This window comes from Thamnophis elegans, chromosome 1 (assembly GCF_009769535.1).
Source record: "Thamnophis elegans isolate rThaEle1 chromosome 1, rThaEle1.pri, whole genome shotgun sequence".
Classification (NCBI taxonomy): domain Eukaryota; kingdom Metazoa; phylum Chordata; class Lepidosauria; order Squamata; family Colubridae; genus Thamnophis; species Thamnophis elegans.
Genome location: NC_045541.1, coordinates 27104394 through 27132350, shown reverse-complemented (window position 1 = coordinate 27132350; position 27957 = coordinate 27104394). Strand labels below are relative to the sequence as shown.

General features: G+C 39.3%; 1 protein-coding gene across 1 annotated transcript; it reads left to right on the top strand.

Annotated features, from left to right (window-relative positions):
- The first annotated feature begins 659 nt into the window (after positions 1 to 659).
- Positions 660 to 26920, top strand: LOC116504297 (Bardet-Biedl syndrome 5 protein homolog). Its single transcript, XM_032211233.1, has 12 exons — positions 660 to 773; positions 9533 to 9615; positions 10894 to 10959; positions 12014 to 12063; positions 17798 to 17925; positions 19799 to 19934; positions 23101 to 23196; positions 24125 to 24187; positions 25042 to 25176; positions 25274 to 25357; positions 26421 to 26444; positions 26541 to 26920. The coding sequence occupies exons 1-12, from the start codon at positions 706 to 708 to the stop codon at positions 26640 to 26642; spliced, it is 1035 nt and encodes a 344-aa protein (XP_032067124.1). The 5' UTR covers positions 660 to 705; the 3' UTR covers positions 26643 to 26920.
- The last annotated feature ends 1037 nt before the right edge of the window (positions 26921 to 27957 follow it).

Below are 27957 nucleotides of genomic sequence, written 5' to 3'. Positions count from 1 at the left end.
GTGGCTTTCTCCAAATAGTTTTTTCCATGAGAATTATTAAATTCTAAATTAAAACAACTATACATTAAAAATGTAAGTCTCAAAAATGAGTAATAAAATCGAAATTAGCAGCTAAAATTGTAAACTTTAAGCCGAAAGGAAATAAATCTGACGTGAACAAATTCCTCTAACTGCATTAAACTGATTATGCCTCTTAAGGCTGGTTTCTGTTATGACTGACTTTTCGAACTCTGAAATAGGAGTTTCACCCCGCTTTTTGCTATTTCTCAACGATGCAAGAAGTTTGCCTGATAAAATTGGGAAGATAAGAATTGGGATGTAATAAGGCAGTGGACTGTCTTCTGTTTGGTCAGAATCCCTTGAACTTCAACTCGGGCGGCCAATACACTAACATTAATCACCTTTTCTAAAATAATTGAGAACCGTTCCCCCTGCATTAGAATTATACGGCTTTCATTATTCCAAGCCAGCTGCAAACGGACTATGGGAGCTGTAGCCTTAACACATCTGGAAAGGAGCAGGTCGAGAAAACGCGTCCCGAGGAATTATCATCGCTTCTGAGCCGAAATAGCGCCCTCTAGCGCTATGCAAGGGGTAAATCTGGCAGTTGTTTTTATTTTTCAAACGAGTTGAGGAAGTTTGTCCTTCGCCGGCGCCCGTCGGGAAGCTGGAGTCGGGAGCGCAGAGATCCGCTTGACGGTTGTCATGGCGGGGGCTGCAACGGCGGATTCGCTGTGGGAGGACCGAGATGTTCGCTTTGACATCTCTTGGCAGTGAGTGATGTGGCGCGAGCGCGTCCCCGCACCTCTCGCCTCTCCCTCGCGGATTGGAAGGGTCTGGCTTGACAGGAGCGCCGGGTCAACGGGCGGGCGCTTCCTCCTCCCGCTGCCTCCATGGGGACGGCCGGTCCTCACAATGGACCTCGACCCTCCCCATCCACGGGATTTCAAATCCCCATGTAGGGGCTTTCACACACTTAATTGGTCCCTGTCGACCCTGTGACGGGGGGAGGGGGAGGGGGCAGGTGGTCCTTGACTTACAACGGTTCATTTTGTGACCAAAGTTACAACACCACTGGGGAAAAAAGGACCGATGACCATTTTTCACACCTATGACTGTTGTAGCCTCCCCACGGTCACGTGATTTACATTCAGATGCTTGACAACTGACATTTATCGGCAGTGTCCCGGAGTCATGGGATCCCCTTCTGCAGTCTTCTGACACGCAAAGTCAATGGGGAAGCCGTATTCACTTAACAACCATGTTACTAATTTAATAACTGCAGTGATTCCCTTAACAATATGGCAAAAATAGGTCATAAGATGAGGCAAAGAGCTCCCTTAACAAGTGTCTCCCTTACCAACATAAATTTTGGGCTCAAATTATTATATACACACATACATACATACACACATGCACACATACACATACATATACATATATACATACATATACATACATACATACATATACATATATACCCACACATACATATATACATATCAATTCACCTTTCTGTTTTCTTGTCTAGATTTTAGAAATACAGGTAATCTTTGAATTACAATAGCAATTGAGCCCAAAATTTCCATTGCTAAGTACAACATTTGTTAAGTGAATTTTGCCCCATTTTAACGATCTTTCTTGCCCCAGTTGTTACACGAATCGCTGCAGTTGTTAAATTAGTCACATGGTTGTTAAGTGAATCGGGCTTCCCTGATTGAGGGATTGCATCAGAAGGTCACAAAAAAGGGATCATATGAGTCCAGGACACTGCAACCGTCATAAATAAGAGCCAGTTGGAAAGTGTTTGAATTTTGATCACATGACCATGGGGATGTTGTAATGGTTTTAAGTATGAAAAAATGGTCATGTCATTTTTTTCAGTGCTGTTATAACTTTGAGCAGTCACTAAACATATTGTAAGTCAAGGACTATCTGCCATTCTTAGGATTAAGGGAGGGGGACTGGCCCAAGGTCACCTAAGTGGCTTTATGCCCAATGGCATGAAGTGGCTTCTCCCATATTCTAGCCTGCTGCATTAAATACTACACTAAACTGGCTCCTTCACATCTTACTAGGGTTGTTATCTGTAACTTGAGGGGCGTTAGAGCAGATATTGAGCATTTTTTTTCTCCTGAAAATACGTTTATTTCCATTTCATTCCATACAATCACATGTATACTGTGCATAACCGGGGCATATAACATTGAATAATAAACACAATCCTTGCTTTTATAGACAATACCCCCCATAATACAAACCCAATATACCACCTTGACCCACCATACACCCTCTTTCACCCCCCTCCAACTTTCATTCTTCCTTCCAACATACCCCTCTACTTCCTACTTCCCCTCCCCCTCTATCACTCCTCTCTCTCAATACATTCCCTCCCTTCCTTCTCCTCCTGCCTCCAATCCTCTCTCCCACCCTCTCCACCCCTCCTTCTTCTTTCACTCTACTCCTCCCTTCGGTGTACCTCTATTGTCAACCAATATGTTCAGCTTGTCCTATTTTTACACTAACATTAAAAAGCCACAGTATACAAGTGCAATCATGTACTTTAAGATCTAACACATATTATATTTCCCCCCTCCCCCCCTCCCCCTAGAACCCCACCTCCCTTCCCTCCCCCCGACTTCCCAGAGCCCGTACACGGTATAACGTTTTAGCAAACACAGTCTAAAATGTCTTAAAACAAAGCAGGGGGGAAAAAAAAGGTCGATAAGAGCTCTACGTTGAACTCAGCTTCTTACTGTTACCCAAACTTTAAACAGTTTAAGTTATTGCCAATCTTAAGCATAGGCTATCTGGAGCTTCTTAGTCCCATATTTGCTTTGTGTATAATCAATCCATTTTTTCCAGTCTCGTTTATATCTCTCGTTTGAATGTTCTTTAAGATATGCTGAAATTTTTGCCATTTCGGCTAAGTTTATAACTTTCAAAGTCCATTCTTGAGTTGTAGGCACGTCTCTCTTCTTCCAGTATTGCACCACCAACAGTCTTGCTGCCGTTATTAAGTACAGAACCAAGTTAATCTCTACCGCTGTAAAGTCAGTACATATACCTAGTAAAAACAACTGAGGGGTGAATTTTATCCTTCTTTTAAAGATATTTTGCAGGATCCACCATATTTTTATCCAAAATGCCTTAACCTTACGACATGTCCACCATATATGAAAATATGTAGCGTCAAGAGAACCACATCTCCAGCATTTAGGCTGTACATTCGGATACATAGAAGCAAGCTTTTTAGGATCTAAATGCCATCTATAAAACATCTTATAAAAATTTTCTCTCATATTTTGTGCTTGTGTAAATTTCACATTTCTTACCCATATTCTTTCCCATGTGTCCAGCATTATTGGTTCCTCAATATTCTGAGCCCATTTTATCATACAGTCTTTAATCAGTTCCGTTTCGGAATCCATCTGTATTAGTACATTATATATTCTCTTTATATGCATTAAGCTTTGATCTCTTATTTGTTTAAACAAATTATCCTCAGCTTTTACAAAGCCAGTTTTTTTATCTATTTTCCACCTAGCCTGTAATTGGCCATACTGAAACCACGTTTGAACTACCTTCTCCTCTTTAAGTACCTCTAAAGATTTTAATTGTAACACCCCCCTTTCTGAAGTAAGAAGTTGTCTGTAAGTGGTTCTATCGTGTTTTTGTTCTATATTCATATTTTGAATTGCATGTCTAGGAATTGCCCACATGGGCAACTTATCGTTTAGTTTGTGTTGATATTTTTTCCAGACCCGCAATAAAGCATTTCTTAAAATATGATTTTTAAAATTCTTATCCAATTTTTTGTTAAATAACAAATAAGCATGCCAACCATATACCAAATCATGTCCCTCGATATTCAATATTCTATCATTGGTTAAATGGGTCCAGTCACTAATTGCAGATAATGCCACTGCATCATAATATAATTTTAAGTTAGGTAATTTCAATCCTCCTCTTTCACGTACATCTTGCATTATTTTCATCTTTACCCTCGGCTTCTTTCCTGCCCATACAAATTTGTTGATACCCTTCTGCCATTCTAAAAGATTCGCATCTCTTTTGAGTATTGGTAACATTTGAAAAAGAAATAAAATTTTTGGTAAGATGTTCATTTTCACTGCCGCTATCCTACCCAGCAAAGATAAATGCAATTTCTCCCACCTTTTCATCTCCGTCTGTATACTATACCAAAGTGGTTCATAATTATGCTTATATAATTTCCCATTTGAGGTTAAAATATTAACTCCAAGATATTTGACTTTTTTTAACTACCTCACATCCTAGCATCACTCCTAATTCTTCCTTTTGTTTAGTATTCATATTTATAGCTAATATTTTAGTTTTTCCTAAATTGATTTTAAAGCCAGAGACTTGACCATATTGATTAATCGTATTCATTAAGACCGTACTGGATTCCTGCGGTTGTTCCAATATTATGACCAAATCATCTGCAAAGGCGCGGACTCTATATTCTTGCTGTCTAATCTTGATCCCTTTTAGACCATCCAAGCCCCGTATCTTATTCAACAATACTTCCAGAGTTATAATGAACAATAGTGGGGACAAAGGACAGCCCTGTCTTGTACCTTTTTCGATTTGAAAGGAGTCTGTTAAACTTCCATTGACTATGATTTGGGCTGTTTGCTGCTGATATATTGCACCAATTGATCGTAAAAAGCCATCTCCTATCTGCATTTTTTGCAATATCTTCAACAGGAATTGCCAATTAACTCTATCAAAGGCCTTCTCAGCATCCAAAAATATGAATGCGGCAGGGATTTGATTGTTCTTTCCCAAATATTCTAAAGCATTGATGATTAATCTAACATTGCTCTTCATCTGTCTCCCCTGTATAAAACCTGTTTGGTCGGTGTGTATCAATTGTTGAATAACCACCATTAACCTATTTGCTAATATTTTAGTAAAAATTTTATAATCTACATTAAGTAATGAAATAGGTCTATAATTTTTTGGCTGAGTAATATCTTGATCTTCTTTGGGTATCAACGATATGAACGCTGTCTTCCATGATGGGGGCACTTTACCTTCCGATTGAATTTTATTAAATAATTCTCTAAGAAGTTCTACCATTTCTAACTGTAAGTTTTTATAATAAACCGCTGTTAGGCCATCTGTACCTGGTGCTTTCCCTAACTTTAATTGTTTGATTACCTGCAGGATTTCCCCAGAGGTTATTGGTTGGTTCAACTTTTGCCTGTATTCTTCTCTAACTAGGGGGATTTTCTCTTTATCTAAGTATTTATCTATGTCTAAACCCCTAATTTTGTCCCCTTTGTACAGTTCTGTAAAAAATTCCTGAAATGCCTTTTGGATCTCCTCCTGTTGAAACACCTCCTTCCCTCTATAACGCAATTTGGATACATTTCGAGTTTTTCTTTTTTTCCTAATCTGATAAGCCAACCATCTGCCGGGTTTATTTGCGTTGCAGAAAGTATTGTGTTTTGCATATAATAAACTGGTGGCTACCTGGTCAGAGATCAGCATATCAAATTGGGATTTTAATATGGAGATTGCTTCCTTAGTCTTTATATCGCCTGGATTCAGTGTTAATTCCAACTCTTTCCCTTTAATTTCCTCTTCCAATTCTTTTCGTTTTTGCCCTTGTTTGTGTCTATGTATTTTGTTTATATTCATCAGTACTCCTCTCATATATGCTTTGCTTGCATCCCATACATATTCCATAGATGTACCCTTATTCATGTTGAGAACAAAGTATTCAGATAACAATTTTTTACAATCATTAATGTACTTTTCATATCTAAATAAATTTTCATTCAACCTCCAAGACCTTCTTGCCTGCACTACCCTTCCCAGTTCCATCCAAACTGGGTTATGATCCGAAAGAACTCTCGCCGCAATCTTTGTCTTCTTCACCCTAGAAAGTAAATCATTAGTAATTAGTATAAAATCAATCCTTGAAAGAGATTGATGTCTATCAGAAAAAAAGGTGAAGTCATATTCTTCTGCATTCCTTTCACGCCAAACATCTCGCAATTCGAAATCGTCCATCATGTCAAAAAAAGATTTGGGTAACTTAGCTCGGAATTTAGTGTTCGAGCGGGATGTCTTCTTATCTCTTTTAGTGTCAATCACGCCATTCCAGTCACCCAATAGTATACAAGACTTAAAGTCCCACTGTACTAATTAAGCATGGAGATTTCTATAAAATCCATCTTGTTGTTGATTAGAAGCATAAATTCCCAAAAGTAATGTCTTTTTCCCTTCTAAGATTAAGTCTAGTGCGATATATCTTCCAAAGGGATCTGCTTCAATTAGCTCGGCTTTAATGTCTTTTCTTAAGTATACAACTATGCCATTTTTCTTTTCCGTAGCAGAGGTCGCAAAATGTTGACCAAGTTTGGGGTTAAACAAATATTTTTGATCAGTTGATTTGATATGAGTTTTTTGCAAACAAATTATATCATTCTTAAACTGTTTGAGATAATGAAATATTTTCTTTCTCTTCTGTGGAGAGTTCAGTCCGTTAACATTCCATGTCAAAATCTTAGTTGTCATTTTTGGTTGCCTGAAGCTTTTTTAGAGCCTCCCGCATGGCCTGTCTAACCTTTGGTCTGGCTCCTCCCACGGCTTCTGAGCTTGTTGCTGTGACTCCTTGATCAATGGCCGGTGATTGTTGAGATTGTTGCGTTGTAGCTTGTTTTTCCATTTGTCTGGTGGTCGTACGGTTAGGTCTTTGTTCCCTGACCCCTTGCCCTTCCGGGAGGGGGAGATGGTACGTTTTGTCTGGTAGTTGTGTGGTTTGCTGTTTATCTTGTCCTTCTTGTGGTCTTTCTCCATATCCCGATGATTCAGGGTGTCCCACCTTCAGAATCTTATGATAGAAATCTCGAGCTTTCCATACAGAGTTGAGACAATATCTTTGCTTGTCAAATGTAACTATGATACCAAATGGGACATCCCATCTATACTGTATCTGACGCTTTCTGAGCTCTTCCACCAAAAAGCATAATCTCTTCTGGCTCTTAGCATTTGAGGTGGTATTTCTTTCAAGACAATCAAATCCTGTCCGCCAATTTGAAGCCTGGTATTATAAGACTCTTGTAGTATCATGTTTCTGAACTCTCTTGTAACAAAGTATATTACCACATCTCGGGGGAGTTGCTTCTGTTTTGCCGCCCAAGAATTAACACGATAAATTTTGTCGATCTGCCAATCAAAATTGGATCCCGGTCTTCCCACCAGACAGTCAAAAGCCTCTGAAAACATCTGCTTTAAGTTCTCCTGTTTCTCTTCTCGCAGCCCCCTGACTCTTAATGCAAGCTCCATCTGTTTATACTGTATCATAATAATTTGTTTTTCAGCATTTTCAACTTTTTGTTCCACCACTTCAGTTTTAGATGTCAAGTTAGTTTTAGCTTCATTAAGAACCTCTAAGTTGTCTTCCATTCCAGAAACATATTCTGTCAGTACGTTTACAATTCCCATTATATCATCATTCATTTTGGTGATCTTAGTATCAAATTTATCATATAAGACTTTTATCTCATTCCTTATTTCATCTCTGAATTCTCTGAAAGTTTCTAAATTCTGTTCTCTAGATTCTCTGAACATTTCCAAAAAGAATTCTTTCGTTGGTACATCTCCACTAGGGGGCATAGAGGGTGGGGGCTGCAACTTTGTGCCAGGTATGGGGGACGTGGATCTATTTGAGTATTTGAGTATTTGAAAATTTATTTATAGGCCGCCCTTTTCCCTGGGGGGACTCAGGGCGGCTTACAACTCAAAGGGGGGGGGATACAGACAATAACACATAAGGACAATACATAATTAAAAATAGAACACAACATTCATACCATTCGGGTGGGGGTGAGTTACATTCTTTAACCCCAGGCCTGTCGGGATAGCCAGATTTTAAGGGCTGTGCGGAAGGTCTGGAGGGTTGTGAGGGTGTGAATCTCCACGGGGAGATCGTTCCAAAGGGTCGGAGCTACTACCGAGAAGGCTCTCCTCCGCGTAGTTGCCAGTCGACACTGACTGGCAGATGGAACTCGGAGGAGGCCTAATCTATGTGATCTAATGGGTCGCGAGGAGGTGATTGGCAGGAGGCGGTCTCTCTTATCTAGGAGGTAATTTCGCAGGATTTAATTTTGATGCCATTATGTCTTTGCTTTAAGCACTTAATCAAATTTTTCTAGCCCGCTGTGCAGCTTACAAAAAAAAGAAAAGTTCCTCCCTTTTGGCAGAGAATTTACGGACGGTTTCAAAAGACTGGCATTACACCAAAACAGTTCAGCAAAGAAAAAAACAAGAAAAAAAAACCCTGTTTGGAATGTCTCTATATCAACAAAGAGTCTTTGAAAACTTTTAGAGTTTGATAAGAAAGAATCTTCAAAGAAGTGGAGCTAATTAGTTTGTGAGAGGCTGCCAAGGAATTAGGGATATACCATTATTGCAAATGCGAAAGCTGGAAAATCGCCATCTTGGAAACAGTTACACAAAGGAAGTTTTATAACACTGAAGCTAGGATTTTTCCTAGAAAAAAGCAAATAAAGTTCTCAGGTACGGGCTCTGCTTCTATTAGTTTCAGATAAAATAGTTTCAGAAATTGTCCTAAGAGGGGTTTCTTTGCCTTGTGCTGTGAAGACAGCCGAGGTTTCTGGCCGGAGGTATGACTCAGCTTTGGTTATCTCCCCCCTTCCGTTCACAGCAAAAAAAAAAAGCTGCAAACTTCAAACTCTCTCTGCAATCTTCTTGCCTGAAGATATGAGATATCTGCTGGGTGTTTAAGTAGATAACGAGCCAGAAATCTGGGAGCAGCTCAATTAAGCCGCCACCAACGGCAAAGTCCCGCCCCGGAAGTCCGATATTGAGCATTTTTGATTGAATCAAAATTAAAACATAATTCAAAAACTGTCTTCTGTTTTGAACAAAAGAAGGATATTAACAGTTTTATGGCTGGAAATCATTTGGCAATATGAATATTTGATGTGCCTGTTGATATAAAATTAATTGAACCTTCAAAAGAATTAGCTGTAAATGTAATGGTTCAAGAGAAAACCCCTTGAATTGAATCATTCGGAAGCAAAATATATTAAAAATGATATTATCATTGGTTTCCCATCCAGGTGGACCTGCTTCACTGTACTTGAAATGTGATTCTGAACAGGATTGTTTATAACACTGGGATGGGACTGGGCCACTGGGAAGCTTGATAGTTATAATTAAGAATTATTGTAGTGCTGTCTTTTACTTTCTTATCCCAATTTATTTTTCCTTTTAGATCTTAAATGTGAAGACAGGATAGCTATTTATTTTTTTAAGAAGTTCTGGAATGGGGTTTTTGGCAAAAGAGTGATGGCAACCTGGTATAGGAGAAGCCCTTTCACAGAAATTGTAGGCTGGGGAGGGGGGGGGAGTTGTATATAATTGTTATCTCTCAGAATGCTATTCACATTCAATGAACTATGACTGACCTCTGTAATTAAAAACAAGACGACTATTTATAGCAATATCTAAGAATATAATATTGTTTTAGGCAAATGATAATGGCACCAGGAGAGGTCCTCATTGATTGTTTGAAGTCTATTGAAGATACCAAAGGCAACAATGGACAGAAAGGTAACATAGGGTTTTTAAAAGTTGGTTAAATTTGTTCCACACCCATTTCAAAGAAAGAAAAGTTTTTCTGGTTGGTTGATTTTGAACATGTGCAATACAAAATCATGCATTCAGAGTAGAATGAGAGAGAATGAGGATGTTTATTTTTCTCTTTTTCCCCAGATATTTCATCTCCTAAAACTCTTTTTTTTTGGGGGGGGGGGTGTTTGCATTAATGATAGTCTCTTTTAATTAACAAATATACTTCTGTCAAATTAAGGTATCCCCCATGGATGTAGATGAATTTTATTTTGTTTCTGCAGTTTGTGGTTCACGATTATCTGAATTTATTACAGGGAATATCATTGTATAGCACTGATTTGAAGGCCACAATTGCCTTTATTTGTTAAAGTATTTATCTCCCGCTTTTCCCCGTGCTATCTGGTATTAGGTGGGGTTGTTTTTTTTCACTTTTCTCAAATCTACAAAACAACTAGCTCTTGAAATCTTTGCCTTACCCTTTAATGTTTTGCTTCCTTAGTTTATTTCCCCCATAAATGCTTACCTAAGATTGTTTGCTTCTAGGGATGGCATTCACAGTGTTTATTTATCTTGTTCTGTAACTGTATTATATTCTTTTATATCCTATATATTGAGAGCAAACTCATTCCCTCAGTGTGGATACTTATTAGTCAATATTGCGTTATCTACACTGAAAATATTTGTAAGTACAGGAGACCCTCAGTCTAACAGGACAGAAGGATTCTGGAGGACAGATTGGCCAAGGTTTTGAAGATTCAATGTTATCTCCAGTTTGGGGCAGCATGCTTCAAAAAAGCAGTTACAGTGCAGAGACCAAAGAGGGATGCTATGTCCCATTTTCTGTTTGTAAATCTCCCAGAGCATTTGGCTGGTCATTGTGAGAAACAAAATGCTTGCCTAAGACCGGCTTGACCTGATCTAGCAGGCCTGTGCATGCCACAGCTGCTGTCTATTATTAAACTAGGAACAGGCTGGTGAATCCTTCCTGTAATAGGTGTAGTTCATTTTCTAGCAGCCATCTCATGGGGACCTATTAAAATTACTTCCAGTTGGAATAAGTTAAAAAAGAGAAACAACAGCTAAGTTTATTAACAGGATTTCTCTCTGGATTGTTGGTCAAAAATCATTGCTGTTTTACATTATATTTGATTATATGTCCATTTGCCCATTCGTTCATGCACTTTATCCCCCGTTTCTCATATGTAAAAATAAAGTTATTAGATGTAAAAATTCCAATGATTTTGTTTAAATTTCTAGGCAGACTCTTAGTAACAAACTTAAGAATTTTTTGGCAGTCTGTTGTATTCCCTGAAGTCAACCTCTGTAAGTATCATTTTGTTTTTTAATGCATATTTTGTCTATCCACACATCCCCACTTGTTAATAATGTACAGTTTTTAAAATGTCAGCCAAAAAGTGTCTCTGATGTGTTTGTCAAATCTGTCAAATTATCACCATAATCTCCGAGGATTCCTGATGATTTATAGCATCACTACTGCAACATATAACAACAGTATTGGCTGTTATTTTGTGACAGAAGGTGTACCTGGAGAGGCAGTGGGGCAGAGTTTTGGCAACACAAGAGCTTCCCCAGAGAGAGGCCCAGATTAAGATACTGTGCAGTTCCAAGCTGGAGGAAGAAAAAGCTTCGGGGTAGCCATAGTCTAGAATCACTCAGTATATACCTAGTTAAATTAGAAGATTTCATCTTTAGTTTGGTAAAATTCTGTGCATTAGGTATAAGCAAATAAAAGATGGTATTCTATTGGATTTTCCTGTGTCATCTCTGGGCTTGGGCCTGACATATTAGCTGTTATTAAAATAACCCGACCCTTTTCAGATTCTCATCAAACTGAAAAAAGATACTGTTATTTCATTAATTGTAATGAGAGTCCTTAAAGTAGTAGCATCTTGGGCAGGAGGAGGAGAGGTGATGGTTATGTGAAAGCCTAAAAAAATGTGTGATGTATTTTAACGTGTATCATACCCCTAATGAAAATACTGATAGAGCAGTTACAAGTGGCAGGTGGTGAACTTGTTTCTTTTTCTGCTATTGTTGGTAGTAAAGGAGTGGTAAGATGAGATTTGCATGGAGCATTTTAAAAGAAGTGAATTGGAAAGAGATTTTTGAGGTCTGTTCTATAGATAACAATGGTAGAATCAAAATTGCTATTCAGCGTACTCTGTGGTATTACATTCACATTCCTCACACTGTCTTAAATTTTTTTGTTTGAGACGTATGAAGCAATAGTAGATGATTTCAAAGCACTGTGGATATTATATATTAATCTGGAATTGTTAAAAATGAAAAATTATTTTGCTTCATTTCACTTAACAGTACCAGAGATAATGCTGTGTTTCTTTTCCTAATTATTTAGCTGTTGGCTACAATTGCTTTGTGAATACAACAATAAGAACTGCTAACTCGGTGAGATTACAAAATTAATTTTGAAGCATACAGAGTATTTTTCAAAATAGATATGTTGTTTTAAAATAACATAACTTGCTCATCATTATTTGATTTGCTTTACAGATGCTCCTTAAATTTCAAACGCAAGAACATTAGTGATATCAAAGTTTTATATATGGCATTGACTTTAATGAATTCATTGAGTTCCATTACGTTCTTCACTTAATCTGACAAATACTTATACAGTTGTACACAGAATAAAAATATAGGCAGAGCTATCAAAAAGGAAATTAATAACAAAAATATAGATTTTGCTAATGCTATGAAAGATCTGGTATATAAACCACAGTGTATGTTTATGGTCATGCCTTCTGATTTGATGTCAGCTAGCATTCACAAATTGATAAGTATGTTCCAAACACAGAATAAGCCTCTTCTGCAGCTCAAATAGAAGCACATAGATCAGTGGTTCCGAAAGTGGGGGGTACCGCCCCCTGTGGGGTGATGGGATGACTTAGGGGGGTGCTAAGAGGCAAGGGGGCGTCAGGGCGCTAAGAGGAAAGGGGGGGTGGCAGGGGGACACTAAGAGGCAAGGGACTAGATCACTAGATGAACTATAAGGTCCCTTCCAAGTCTGTCATTGGTTTGTAGGGTAAGAGGCGGGCAGCTGCCTGAGGCCACAGCTCTTATCCCCAAGAAGAGGACAATGCTCCCACAAACCCCATCTCTCCCTTTCCCAACGGCTTACCTGGAGTGGCGGGTGCTGGGCTGGATGGCCAGCCGCGGCCCTTCCCCACGCAGTTCTGTCCCGCAGATGCTTCCTCGTGTCAGCCGTCGTGCTTCCTCACCCGATTTGTCTTTCTCTTCATTCGCTCCATAACAAGCGGAGGATTGCACAGCCTGGGCTCCATCTCCTCCCGCCGCCTCTCCTGGCCAGCGGTGGGCAAGGCAGCAGCTGCGCCGGATGCCCTTAGGGGACCCGGACAAGCCTTGGCGCAGGGACCGGGAGGGCGGGGGGGGGAATGCGGTCCAAGGCCGACTTAGGACACGCATCTCTTGGCCCCGAATTCTCTGCACCCTGTGGAGCCCTGGTCAGAACACGCAGCCAATGCAGAGGGTCGCAAAGCCCCCCCGCCCTTCCTGTCTCCTAGGCGATGAGCGTCACCCGCCAATCCTGCCTGCTGAAGTTTCCCCGTTTAAGGGGGGAAGGACTCAGGTGAGGATGCACGGGAGGGAAGGGGGACGCTGCTGCTTCCTGCAGGTTCGGACTTGGCCCAGGGTCGATGGGGGCCTAGATGGGTGACTGCTTCGAGCATCCGGGGGGGACTCGCTGCTGGGGTGGTGATCTCCTGTGTCTCCCTGGCATTCCATGGGAAAAAGCTGGTTCTGGGCACCTGGAGGAATGCCAGGTGTGCCCCCCCACACACACACACACTCCCCGGGGACTGGAGAAAAACACTAGGGATGTATTTCTGAAACCCATCTGATGCCCCTCCCTCTCTCCCTGGCTCACTGGGAGGCAGCCAACACTTACGGTCACAACCGAGGCCAAATTTTTTGTTGTTGAGTGAAACATTTGTTAAGTGAATTTTACAACCTTTTGTGCCACAGTTACAGTGAATCTCTGCAGTTGTTAAGTGAGTCACATGGTTGTTAAGCGAATCTGGCTTCCCCATTGTCTTCACTTGTCAGAAGTCACAAAAGGGGACCACATGACCCTTGAAACCGTCATAAAATGAGCCAGTTGACAAGCATCCCAATTTTGATCACGTGACCCCAGGGATGGTGCAATGGTTTTAAGTGTGAAAAACAGTCATGTCACTTTTTTCAGTGCTGTTGTAATGTTGAACATTTACTAAATCAAGATGCTGAGCTTGTCGATCGAAAGGTCGGCAGTTCGGCGGTTCTAATCCCTAGCGCCGTGTAACGGAGTGAGGTCCTGTTACTTGTCCCAGCTTCTGCCAACCTAGAAGCTGGAAATCACATAAACAATTCAAGTAGGAAAATAGAGATCATCTTTGGTGGGAAGGTAACAGTGTTCCATGCACTTTGGAAGATTTTGGAAGAAGTGCAAAGAAGAGCAACTAAGATGTTTAAAGGCCTGAAGACTAAAACATAGGAAAAACAGTTGCAAGAATTGGGAATGGCCAGTCTAGAGAAATGGATTGGGGGGGGACGACACCTGATAGCAGTCTTCCATTATTTGAGGGGCTGCCACAGAGAAGTGGGAGTCAACCTGTTCTCCAAAGCAGGATAAGAAACAATGGGTGGAAACTAATCAAGGAGAGAAGCAACCTAGAACTAAGGAGAAACTTCCAACTAGTGAGGACAATTAATCAGTGGAACAGAAGTTGCCTCCAGAGGTTGTGGGTGCTCCATCACTGGAAGCTTTCAAGAAGAGACTGGACAGCCACTTGTCTGAAATTGTATAGGATTGCTCCTGGTTGAGCAGGGGTTGGACTAGAAGACCTCCAAGGTCTCTTCCAGCTCTATTCTGATTGAGTAATTGAGGTCTCTGGCTGCTGCTATGCTGCTCCTTCCCTTCCTAGAATCTTGATCGCTTGCTGCTTCATTCAGAAATTCGTTGGCTATCAAAAGGCAACTGTGTGAGATGCCTTTACAATCTTTTTAACACCATTGTGGAGTTTTTTGATAGCTTTGCTCATTGGTGAACTCAAAGAGATCAGGCATGACATTGCTTATATATCAGAACTATTTGCAAAGTTCAATGAAGTGAATTTGCAGCTGCAAGGAAATGAGGTCAATCTTATTAAGGCCAAATCTGTCATCTCTATGTTTATTTCAAAGTTAACTCTATTCAAGTGCAATATAGGCCGTCACGAGCTATACCAATTTCCGAGCTTGTCTGAGCTAGAAGAAAAAGGTGGGATATAAGATGATGATCTTCAAGTTTTTTGTGACCATTTGGACATGCTGCATAAAGATATATCTGAGCAATATCGGGATCTTCTTTGGATGGAAATTCCAGATTGGGTGATAAATCCACTTTCAGATACTGAGGAAGATGGGGTAGTGGAAGAACAACTCATAGAGCTGCAAAATGACATTGAGCTGAAGCCAAAGTTTAAGAAATCGTACCAAGAGTTTTGGTTACAGAAAGAAAATTCTGATCGCTACCCTACACTATGGAGAGTGGTTAAGAAGTTCCTTATTGCATTTCCAACTTCATATTTGGTGAAAGGTGGCTTCAGTGTGGTCATTCAACTTCTCTCTAAGCAAAGAAATCGACTCCAGATTGCTGAACGTGGTGATTTAAGACTCCTGCTAAGTGAACTTAAAACCAGACATTGGGAATGGCATCACTTCATCAAGCCCATCCATCACATTAAGATTTTACTAAACAGTGAAGTAGTTACTAAATTTTACTGAGTTTACTAAGTTACTAGTTACTAAGGTTCTTGATAAATGACTATCAAACTTTGAAAACCTGGTATCACTGGATCATGTTCAATAATTTTGTTGAATTAACATTAACTAAAAAGTTTTTTAAATTGGATTTTGAAAAAATGTGCAATTAATTGTTAAAGTTTTGAATTTTACTGTTACTATCTTCCTTCCGTCGTGCAAACTGCCCAGTCATATGACCCCCCCAAGCCACGCCCATCAAGCCACACCCACAGAACCAGTAGTAAAAAAAATTGAATTCCACCACTGGGTGTGGGGCACTGAGGATCAGTTTGTAGCACCAAGGGGGCGGTGGACTGAAAAAGTTTGGGAACCACTGACGTAGATTATCTATTTCCTAAATTGAAATAGTACTATTTGTGGAAGGGTACTATATTCTATCTCCTTCCATTCTTCAATGTTGGTATTTAAGGAAGGAAATACAAGTAGTCCTTGGTTTACGGCAGCCATTCAACAACTGTTCAAAGTCCCAATGGCACTGAACATGGGGGGCCTTACAACTGATCCTCAAAGTTCCATCTATTGCAGCATCCTTAATCACATGATAATGATTCTGTGCTTGGGAACCAGTTTGCAATTATGGCATCCCACGGTCACATTTGTGACCTACCCTGCCAGCTTCCCACAAAACAAAATAAATAGAGAAGTTGGCAGGAGGTCGCAAGTCAATTTTCACACTCCCACACTCCATAGCATCTGCCCACAGAAATCTAGCACCTTCCTGCAGCACCTGCCTACACATGCTCCATAATGCCTGCCCACAACATATACACACACCTAGGTCTTGCCGAGGTGGCGCAGTGGTTAAATGCAGCACTGCAGGCTAGTTCAGCTGACTGCAGTTCTGCAGTTCGGCTGTTCAAATCTCACCGGCTCAAGGTTGACTCAGCTTTCCATCCTTCCGAGGTGGGTAAAATGAGGACCCGGATTGTTGGGGGCAATATGCTGACTCTGTAAACCGCTTAGAGAGGGCTGAAAGCCCTATGAAGCGGTATATAAGTCTAACTGCTATTGCTATTGCTTCTTAGCCTGCTTGCCTGAGACTCCCTCCTCCCATGTCATGAACATGTAAAGTCCTCATGTAGTCCTAGGGTTATGATAGCAACTGGGATTTCTCGGATTTCCATTGCTGTAGAACCATGATGGTGAACATATAGCACACGTGCCACAGGTGGCACGCAAAGCCCTCTCCAGGCATGTGAGCCGTCGCTCAGCTCCACCATGCATGCGCACTTGTCTCCTGCCGGCCAGCTTATTTTGGGGTCTCTGCCACACATGCAGGAAATGTGTGCGCATGCGTGGGGATCAAGGGGGGGGTCACATGTGCAAGGGGTGGAGGAATGCAGGGTGCGCGGTGCAAACCCATGCCCTGTTTTTGGTCCCAGGGGGCTTCAGGGAGGCCTGCTAGGCCCACAACTGGGTGCAAGAGGTTGTGCACACAGGCACAGGGGGAAGGACCAGGCATCACCTGTGCATACACAGGGGGTGGGGCACATGGGGGTGTCATGCACACATTGCCTTATGGGTGTGGGCACATGAGGACAAAAAGGTTAGCCATCACTGCTATAGAATGTGGTCACGACTGCATCACTTAGCAACAGAAATTCTAGTCCCAGTTGTCATCATAACCCAAAGACTATTTGATGAGCCTCCAAAGGCTAAATTCCTAGCCCAGATTTCATTCTCTTTCTAATGTTCTTTAACAGGTTAAGTCAATAATAACTAGAAGTTTTACAAAAGACAGGAAAATAACTCTTAAAAAGTAATAATAGTAATCAAATATATTTATGTGATATCTTGTAATATCATCCAGGTAGTTATAGATCTATCATCTCACATTACAATAAATGTTCTCCTAATTCTACATTATTCCACATCATTTAATACAATAGCATCTTTGTTAATATAGTTTGGGTCTTCAGATTTGACCCATAAGAGAAAAGAGAGAGAGAGGTGGGAAGAAAGAACAATGATATTAATTAGTATAGTCATAAATAATTGGAATTTTAATGTAGGTCAGCTTTATTTAATGAGTTCATAATTAAAATTCACTTCACATGTTTTATTAAATGTGTAATTTAACCGAAATGATCCTTTATGTGCTCTACATTTACTGAACCTGGGTTTATAATATGTGAGTTGTTATCTATTCAAGGCATTTGTGACACGGCAGATTAAAAATGTAGCACACATTTGTATCTCTCAAAAACTGAGGTTTCATTAAATGCAACTCTGTATAATATTGTTCAGAAATGTTAAATGACTATAATGTTCATTTCTTTTAAAAACTGCAATAAGATATTAAATCTGATATTTTCCCTTACAGAGATTAAGAGGACAAACCGAAGCACTTTATATCTTGACCAAATGCCATAACACACATTTTGAATTCATATTTACAAATGTGATTCCTGGAAGCCCCAGACTTTTTTCTTCTGTTATTTCTGTTCACAGGTATTTAAGTTTTTTTTTTAAAGTTTTATGTAGAAACAAAAAAGATTCACTAAAGCAACCCTTACAAAATTAGTTAGTTACATATGGTATATTAATTTTCAGAAATTGTGCTGTGTTGGTTTGAAATAGAATACAGTTCGATATTTACATTTACTCTGGCACATTTACTCTGCCCTTTATTTAAAAATCCTTCCCTTACCATCCCTTTTCTACAATCTCTGAATTTTGTACATTTTAAAAGTCCATGACAGGTACTGGTATTTTATTTTAGGGCTTTTTAATTAAATACGTATACACACATGCAGAGAGAGATATTCTTCTGAATATATTAAATGCTACTAATGATTATCAAAAAATTTAGGTCCATAAATTTTAGGTCCATAAATGATTAAAAACAAGGAAATATTGTTTTCCAAGAAACGAATTTATATCATTGTTTAGTTCTACTTTTGTTTGTATCCTTTTTGTTCTAATTCAAATGATAGCTAGTTAATCTGAATCCCAGCTAAACAATTATTATTATTGTTATTGTTAATTAAATTTGTTTGCTGCCCATCTCACTTCAAGGCCAGTTCCTGAGTTATGCATGCCATCATCAGGAAATAACCGTCTTAAAAGGACTATTTTACTGAGGAATAGTAATATTGTTTTCAAATTCCTACAGTATCAACCATCTGAGTTTAATGCAATTTGTAGAAAAAAACATTTCAGTATGTTCCCAACTTCTGGATGAAATGTTCATGTTTTCAGCCAAGCAATTTTCCAGAGAAGAGGGCTGTTCAGTTACGCATCTTTATCTTTTTACTTAAATTATTTTTTGTACAGCAAGTCTTCTTGCACTACAGCTTTTCAAATAACAAATAGATATTTTATAATGTGTTTAAATATACTATTTATATTCTAATGTGTGTGTGTGTGTGTGTGTGTGTGTGTGTGTGTGTGTGTGTATGTATGTGTGTGTGTGTATGTGTGTATGTATGTGTGTGTGTGTGTATGTGTGTATGTATGTATGTATGTATATATATACATATATACATATATATATACATGTTCAACTGCCAACTCAAACAGGCCAAGAAAAAATTGAAATAAATATTCCTGGATGGATGTTGCTGGCGGTATCCCTTAAGCGGGCTTTGAAAGAGGTGGCACAACTCAAATAGTTTTTTCAGTAGAAAAGTGCTTAACAATCTACATGCCTCAACCTCTTAGAAGTGCTTTTTCCAGAGCATAGTTTGAATAACTCAATTCTATGGCAAAGTATGGGAGATTTCATGGAGTTCCATTTGCAGAAAAATTCTTATTTCAGTGGTTCTCAACCTGTGGGCCACGGACCCATGAGGATCTACAGTGTCGTCATGGGGGGGGGGGGGGGGTCTGTGTCTGTGAAGGCTTGAAGAAATATAATTTAAATCTTACGTTAAGTCTTGGAGGTCTCTGACCCCAAAGGCATTAAAAGGCGGTCCGTGATGAAGAAAAGGTTGAGAATTGCTGCCTTATTTGAGTGTAAAGAATACATTGTAGCAAGGACTGATTACTTAAAGTTTTTTCTTAAAAATCTTAGAAATAGTTGGATATTAAGGATAAACTTATATTTTGTGCATTGAGTGTATTTCTATGAGTCTGCATCTTTTACCTCAAAAAATATCAAGAACAAGATGGGACACTTACAGAAGACTGAGATTGACTACAGGGATGCTGATATACTATCTTTTTTCTGTATATTTTTTAACTGCTGCTTAATATGGTCAGTTTACTCATCCATAAATTAATTGGACTGAATTGTACACAAAATGGACTGTTTCATGGATACGTTTAAATAAAATGCGGTTAAAAATGAAAATGTTAAAACACTGTGTTCCACTATTTGTAGAGCTTACGAAACATCGAAAATGTACCGTGAGCTGAAGTTGAGATCCGCATTAATTCAGAACAAGCAATTGAGATTGTTACCAAAAGAACAAGTGTACAACAAAATAAATGGCGTTTGGAACTTATCTAGTGACCAGGTATAATGTAGCATGAGAAAACAATATTAAGAAAGTGGTTTCTTTAAAAGCGCCTAATGTGCCAAAAGGATTGTATAACCTATACACAAACTATTTGATTATATTATATATTATGTAGGGATAGTAGATTGTTTTAGCATTAATACTTCAAATCAAATCATTAAGAAATGTTGTTTTCTTCTCTACAGCAGGAACCACTAAAACTATGATCTGTCAACTTTGACTCCTATTAAACTTGTATTATATAATAATGAAATATTGTAGCTCCTTAAAAACTGGGATCAGAAGTACTTATCTATTTATATATTTATCAACTTACCAAGCTGCGATGCCTACCATCTCTCCAAAGGCAACTCTAGGTGGCTTATAATCATTGAACAAAATGCACTTAAAACAATAAATAAGGATCTTAAATTAAAAAACTAAAAATTAAGCAAGATGGATAGGGAGCGAACAAAATGCACCCAGGTGGGGAGGAGGCATTAGCCACTTTCAAAATGCCCCTCCTCCCACACGCCCGTTAAGACCCCAGGCTAATTGGCATAGACATATGTCTTCAAGACCTTTTGGAAGGCCAAAATGATGGGAGCAGATCCGACCTCAAGGGACGAGATGTTCCAGGGAGTGGGAGCCATAGCTGAAAAGGCTCTTCTTCTGGAGTCTGCCAGGAGAAATTCCTTGGTTATTGGGGTCCACAGCATACCCCTTTCTGCCGGCAGAAATAGGGTGGGCCAATCCCATCAGGGTAAATCAGTTTCTCAGTTAGTCTGGACCCATAACCACAAAGGGATTTAAAGGTGATAACAGCACCCAGAATTGGACCTGGACACAGACTGATAGCCAGTGTAGCTCGCAGAACAGCAATGTAACATGGACCACCCCAGGGGCTCTAAGAACTGTCGGTGCAGCTGTTTTCTGGCAATTGTTGCCCCTGGGGACATGGACAAGGCCATGAGGGCTGTGAGTGCCTCCACTTGTGTACTGGACCCGTGTCCCTCCTGGCTGGTTGCCAACAGCAGTGAGGTGACACGAGGCTGGATCCAGGCGGTTATTACCGCCTCTCTTCGGGAGGGGCACTTCCCCGCCGCACTTAAAGCGGCGGTGGTGAGACCCCTCCTGAAGAAGCCATCTTTGGATCCAGCTGTTCTCAACAACTATCGTCCAGTCTCCAACCTCCCCTTTGTGGGGAAGGTTGTCGAGAAGGTGGTGGCCTTCCAGCTTCAATGGTCCTTGGAGGAAGCCAGTTATCTTGACCCCTTCCAGTCGGGCTTCAGACCTGGTTACAGCACAGAAACCGCTTTGGTCGCATTGACCGATGATCACTGGAGAGCCAGAGATGGAGGCCATGCCTCCATCCTGGTTCTCCTTGACCTCTCGGCGGCTTTTGATACCATCGACCATGGTATCCTTCTGCAACGACTACAAGAGGTGGGGGTGGGAGGCACTGTTTTGCAGTGGTTCTCCTCCTACCTCTCGGACAGGTCGCAGTCGGTGTTAGTTGGGGGGCAGAGATCGACCCCTAGGCCCCTAACATATGGGGTGCCGCAGGGTTCGGTCTTATCCCCCCTACTATTTAACATCTACATGAAACCGCTGGGCGAGATCATTCGGAGGCACGGGTTAAGATACCACCAATACGCGGACGATACTCAGTTGTATCTGTCCGCCCCGTGCCAACTCAATGAAGCGGTGGACGTGGTGAACCGGGGTCTTGAAGCCGTTAGGGACTGGATGAGGGCTAACAAGCTTGTACTCAACCTGGAGAAGACCGAGTGGCTGTTGTGTTTCCCTCCCAAAGATTCGACCAGTGTTCCATCGCTCAGGCTGGGGGGTCAAATTTTATACCCCTCAGAGAGGGTTCGCAACTTGGGAGTCCTCCTGGATCCACAGCTGACTTTCGACCACCATCTGACGGCTGTGACCAGGGGGGCATTTGCCCAGGTTCGCCTGGTACGCCAGTTGCGACCCTACCTGAACCGGGAGGCTCTCACAACAGTCACTCGGGCCCTTGTGACCTCTAGGCTGGAATACTACAATGTGCTCTACATGGGGCTGCCCTTGAAGAGCATCCGGTGACTTCAGCTAGTCCAGAACGCGGATGCCCGAGTGATTGTGGGGGCACCTCGGTTCGCCCACATAACACCTATCCTCCGCGAGCTGCGCTGGCTACCTGTTGATCTCCGGGTGCGCTTCAAGGTGCTACTCACCACCTTTAAAGCCCTCCATGGTAGTGGATCTGCATACTTGAGAGACCGCCTCCTGCCAATTACCTCCCTGCAACCTATAAGATCACATAGATTGGGCCTCCTCCGAATACCATCCGCCAGTCAGTGCCGACTGGCAACTACACAGAGGAGGGCCTTTTCAGTAGCAGCTCCGACCCTCTGGAACGATCTCCCCGTGGAGATTCGTACCCTCACCACCGTTCAGACCTTCCGCACAGCCCTCAAGACCTGGCTATCCCGTCAGGCCTGGGGATAAGATCACAATCTGTCCCCACCCGAATGAAGAATGAATGTTGAGTACTATTTTAACTCTTATGTATTGTTTTATGTTTATTGTTTATACCCCCCTCCCTATTTTATGTAAGCCGCCCTGAGTCCCCGCGGGGAAAAGGGCGGCCTATAAATATTAATAAAATACTAAAATACTAAAATACTAAGTTGTTTCTAACTCTGTGAATCAAATCAAATCTTTATTACAATCATGAATCGGCACAGCTTATCCAGTTGGATCCCAGGAAATTTTTTTAAAAAAAAAAAAACTCACAAAGGAAATACTTTCTAACATACAGTTTGTTTAACATCTAAGAATTTAGCTAAAAATAGGAAGAAAATCAGCATGGCAGAGCAAAACAGCTCTGTTTGAATACTGTCGCTTTGATGTCAGTAGTTGCCTCTGGAACAACCTAAATTTAACTTGCATGCCATTGTATTTGAATGGCGTATTATTTTGAGAACTTGGCAGGAACGCCAGAGAGTTTCCTCCTTTGTGCCATGATTTCTTTCTATTACAGGTGATTCCCAATGAGTTTCTTATTTAAATAAGCATTTAGATGTTGGGTTTACTTTAGAAAATGTGCTGTTCTATTTAGACTTTACACAAATGCATAGAAATATGAAAGCTCCAAGGAACCAGGTTTACTTTGCTTTCTTTCTTTTTCTAGGGAAACCTGGGTACATTTTTTATTACAAATGTAAGAGTAGTTTGGCACGCTAATATGAACGATAGCTTTAATGTCAGTATACCATATCTGCAAATTGTAAGTAGCTACAATTATATCTCTTATTAGTAATTATGTATGATATTATTTTAATTGTGCAAAATGTATATTTGGCTCTTGCAGGCTGAAATCAATAATCTTTCAGCTCCCCTCCCAGATCACCTATATGTGCTCATAAGAAGAGGGTGTGTGGCTTGTTAGGGTTTAATTATCTGTGAAGCTATCACTTTGTTAATATGGTACTCCATTTTCAAATGGCTGTAATTATTAGGATGGCGTCATTTGAAAAGGAAATGTTTAAGCTTTCCATTCCTAATTGCAATCTCATAGAAGAGGAAGACTCATTTCTCAGACTAATTAACTTTTTGTTGAGATAGTGGATAAGTAGTGGAGACGTCACACACATCATTACAAATTAACCATTGACATGTCTATCTCCCTCAACTGTTTGTCATTTTTTTAAAAACGTGCAAATTACACAACACTCATGTCTAATTAGTACTAAAGATCTCTATCACATTTATGAGGCACGTTAGTGGTATTTTCACTCTAGTGAAACTGGGGAAAGGAAATTAAGCAATAGGACATATTAGAGGTGGTATGATGAGTGGCATTAGGTGTGTGTAAACTAGAAACTTCGCTTTGGATGTCATGGTCTAAATTAGGAAATTATATCACTCTTTAAATGTGCCAAACATTATTTGGTTTCCAAGGTAATTATTGTTATGGCAACTAAAAGTGTTGTGGAAGCAACCATACAAATATTAAATTCTGGTTGAAATTCACAAAAGTTAGCTTTTTCATTTCCTTTTTAGTGTGTCATTTTTGGTTTTGTCTTTTCAAATATTTTGCATAATTATAAAGATCTTAATTTCAAGAGATTGTATCGATATTTTCAGTTACTTTTGTTAAGAAGCTTATTTTTAAAATGTTTTAACATATATATTTTTATAATCTTTGCATCCAGCGTACTATAAAGATTAGAGATTCAAAATTTGGCTTGGCACTTGTCATTGAAAGTTCTCAGGCGGTAAGAAACTAATGGCATAGTTTATTTCTTTCCATTCATATACCATTTCTAGAGAAATTGTTGCTTTGATTCGCATAATATAGTAGCCTAGTATTACACTTGGTAAATAAACATAAGTAATGAAAATAACCATGATAAATTAGCAGCAGGTGACCAATCAGATCTCTGAATAAAACATGGCATTCCAGATTAGTCATGTACTATTTTTGAGCAATATGTTCCTATAAAAATTGTAAGTGCAGTATTGAAGGTATCTGCTTCTGAGAAGTTAAAGAAAGACTGTGAATAAATGGCTTTGGAAATGCATGTGTCATTGCTGATTACTTTCCTTATGCTGCTGCTGAGATTAGTATTTAAAAATAGCTTCCAGCCTTGAATTGTCCAGTTTCTTTGGTAACAATATCTTAAAAATTGTACTCATTCACAAAAAAATGGTACATGAAAATGAGCACATGAAAAGCCAACTAAAATGCATTATATTATATTATAATATATACATACATACATACATATTAGGCAATATGTGTGTATATATACATAAGTATATACACTTACGCACACATGTACACACACGTATATAATATATCTCCTATGTGATAGATAGATGGTATCTTTCTGCATGTCTGGTTAAGAAGTAAATCCTACTGCAGCTTCTAGTTTTCTTAAATGTTTAATTTATCTCAATATATTACATATTTAACCATGATTTAAAGTAATACTATGCATTGACTTATCATATGATAATGAACCATTTTAAAATTTGTAAAATATGCTTGATTTACTATGAATTACTATAAATTATGTTCAAGCATAATTATTGTGTACATCTTATTTAACATATTACTCTTTTACAGACTGGAGGATATATGCTTGAATTTAAGATTGACCCAGTTGAAAAACTGTTGAAAACTTCAAAAGAAATGAATTTATTGCATATAGTATTTTCAGACAGTCCTATATTTGGAGTAGACTATGAAATGGAAGAAAAGGTACATTTTTTGAAATTTTAATCAATTCCTGCTTTTGTTTAATGGTATTAAAGAAATGTAGGTGTTGTTTCAAATTGTTTTCCTTATCAATATTCAGCCTCAACAGCTAGAAGATTTGAAAGTAGAACAAATAGAGGAAGATGTGGAAATAGAGGCAAATGAGCCAACAGATGCCTTTGTGGTAAGCGTCTCTTAAAACTAATAACTTTTGTATTGTTTCCCTATACACCTAGCGTACTAAACTGGTCAGTAAATTATAATGAACTCACAGCCCAGATCAAAATGTTAATAAACTTTTGGATGTAATATTTCACTAACAATTGTCATTTTATGCTATTAATCAAGTAACCCAAGAAGTTACCAATTAAATGTAGGTACTGTATTTTTCGGAGTATAAGACACAGCTAGGTTTTGAAGATGAAAATTTAAAAAAAAGGGTTTTTGCACTCTGCAAACCTCCGAAAAATGGGCCATTTTTCGCAAAAAGGGCCCCCCCTTTTTTTTAAGGGCATGAATATCCCTTAGGAGGCTTGTAGAGTACTCCTGGGGCAAAAATGAGCAAAAAATGGTCCATTTTTCACAAAAACGGGCTCGTTTTTTTATCAAAAAAAGGGCATGGATAGCCTTTAGGAAGCTTATTGTGTGCTGCTGGGGGTTGGGGGAGGGCAAATAACGGGCCATTTTTCTCTCATTTCTGCCCTCCCCAGCCTGCAGGAGTTCTCTGAAAGCCTTCTAAAAGCTATGCTCGGCCATTTTGGTGAAGGGGCGGAGTTTCGGGAGGCAAAAAATGCTGTATTCAGTGTATAAGACACACCCAGATTTTCAGCCTCTTTTTTAAGGGAAAAAGGTGCGTCTCCAAAAAATACGGTAGTTGTCCTTTATTCATTTGCTTATTTATAACAATTGTTGTTACACTAAACAAGAAATCCCAACTCTCTCTTTAATACTAGGAATAAATCAGTTTGTTTAGTTGCATGTGATGTATCAGATCAAAGCTAATTGTTTATTTGCCATAAGTTTTATATTTAGAATAGTTATGTAAGATTATACATATTAATAGGAATGTCTTAAAAAACAGTTTTAAGACAGTTTAAATTGAAAATGAATTCATTTTATTTAATACTAAGTAAATGTTGATGTCTTTGAGGTAATCGAAGTTTTTCAATGAATTGATTTACTGCCTGAATTTCAATTAAAAATAATGCTGAATGCCACAATAACTTATTTTTATTTTTATATCATAGGCTTATTTTGCTGATGGAAACAAGGTATTTTTTAAGTTACAATAAAAGTGAATTAGCTTCTTGTTAACACTATTAGCCACAACTTACTTTTTTCCCCCCTTCTTGTTGTCCTGCAAATAGCAACAAGACCGTGAGCCTGTTTTTTCCAAAGAGCTAGGACTCGCCATAGAGAAGCTAAAAGATGGATTCACATTGCAAGGACTCTGGGAAGTAATGGGTTGATATGCATCTTAAAAAGATGTAATAATTAACAAAATATATTTTGTCTCTAAAAGTCATGCTGCAGTCTTTTTAATCAATCAAGCTATAGCTACCTCTTTTATGTAGATTGCAAGGAAAAAATAGTGTTCTTGTATAGTTTTAACATAATTTCTTGTATATTTAAGATATTTAAGCTGTGGTTTGTATTTTTATACAGTACTTCAACTGCTTGCATTTAATATCCATTATGTATTATTTAAATATCACTGTAAATAAAATTGATAGTTCATAATATAAACTGAGAAAAGATGTTCTAAATTTGAATGTTGTGGTTGCTTTGGTTGCTATGATGTTTTTCCTCTACATCTTTCAGTCGTGCCTCACAGTCGGTCCTAAATGAAGAAGCAAAACAGTTCATACACCCCAAGTATGAAGAAAACTTTTGCTGGGCCTTTAGATGCAAGGGAAATTTATTTTGAATAGTCTTTCCCATTGGAATCCATACGTAAGGGAGATATATTGCTGCTTCTTGTCCCAGGTTGTGTCTCCTCTCTGACAATGAAAAGTTTGGAATGAATAGATTGGGGAATAACTCCAATTTACTCTGAAGTAACTTACTAGTTTCTGGACTGAGAGGTTGGCTGCAGTACTTGGCAGAATTACCCCTCATCAGCCTCTTTGGCCATTGATACAATGGAGCCTCTCTGGCACTGGCTCAACAGCTGTCTAACAACTATGACATCAACACACAGCGGAAAGCCAAATGGGTTGCCCAGATACAAGCAGTTATATAAATGACCCTTCACAAAAGGTGCCAGGTTTTGACCTTCCTCACCAGCATTGGTCAACTCTGAACAGGATCCGTACCTAACATGGTTTCTGCCAGGACTCATTGTTTAAGTGTGGTCTTGTCTCTACCCCTCACTGTGACTGTGGTGCTCCTCGACAAAATATCCATCACATTGTGTCCAAATGTCCATCAAGGGCTTATACTGGCCTAATGTGTGATTTGTTTCAACATAGACCACTCTGTCCTTGAATGGCTGGTTAGACTGGACATTAACATTTGAACTACTATACGTCCATGGATTTGCCATACACTAAATAAATAAATAAATAAATAAATAAATACATACATACATACATACATACATACATACATACATACATACATCATACATTATAAAGAACAAACAAACAGGAGATGAAACATCTTAAGTAATGCATAGGACAAAAATGGCATAAAAGAAAAAGTGAATAGGTCCAAATACAGTCCAAAGCTCAAGTTTGGTTCTATAAACCTAAGCAGAGGTCTTTGGAGTGGTTAAACAAGCTT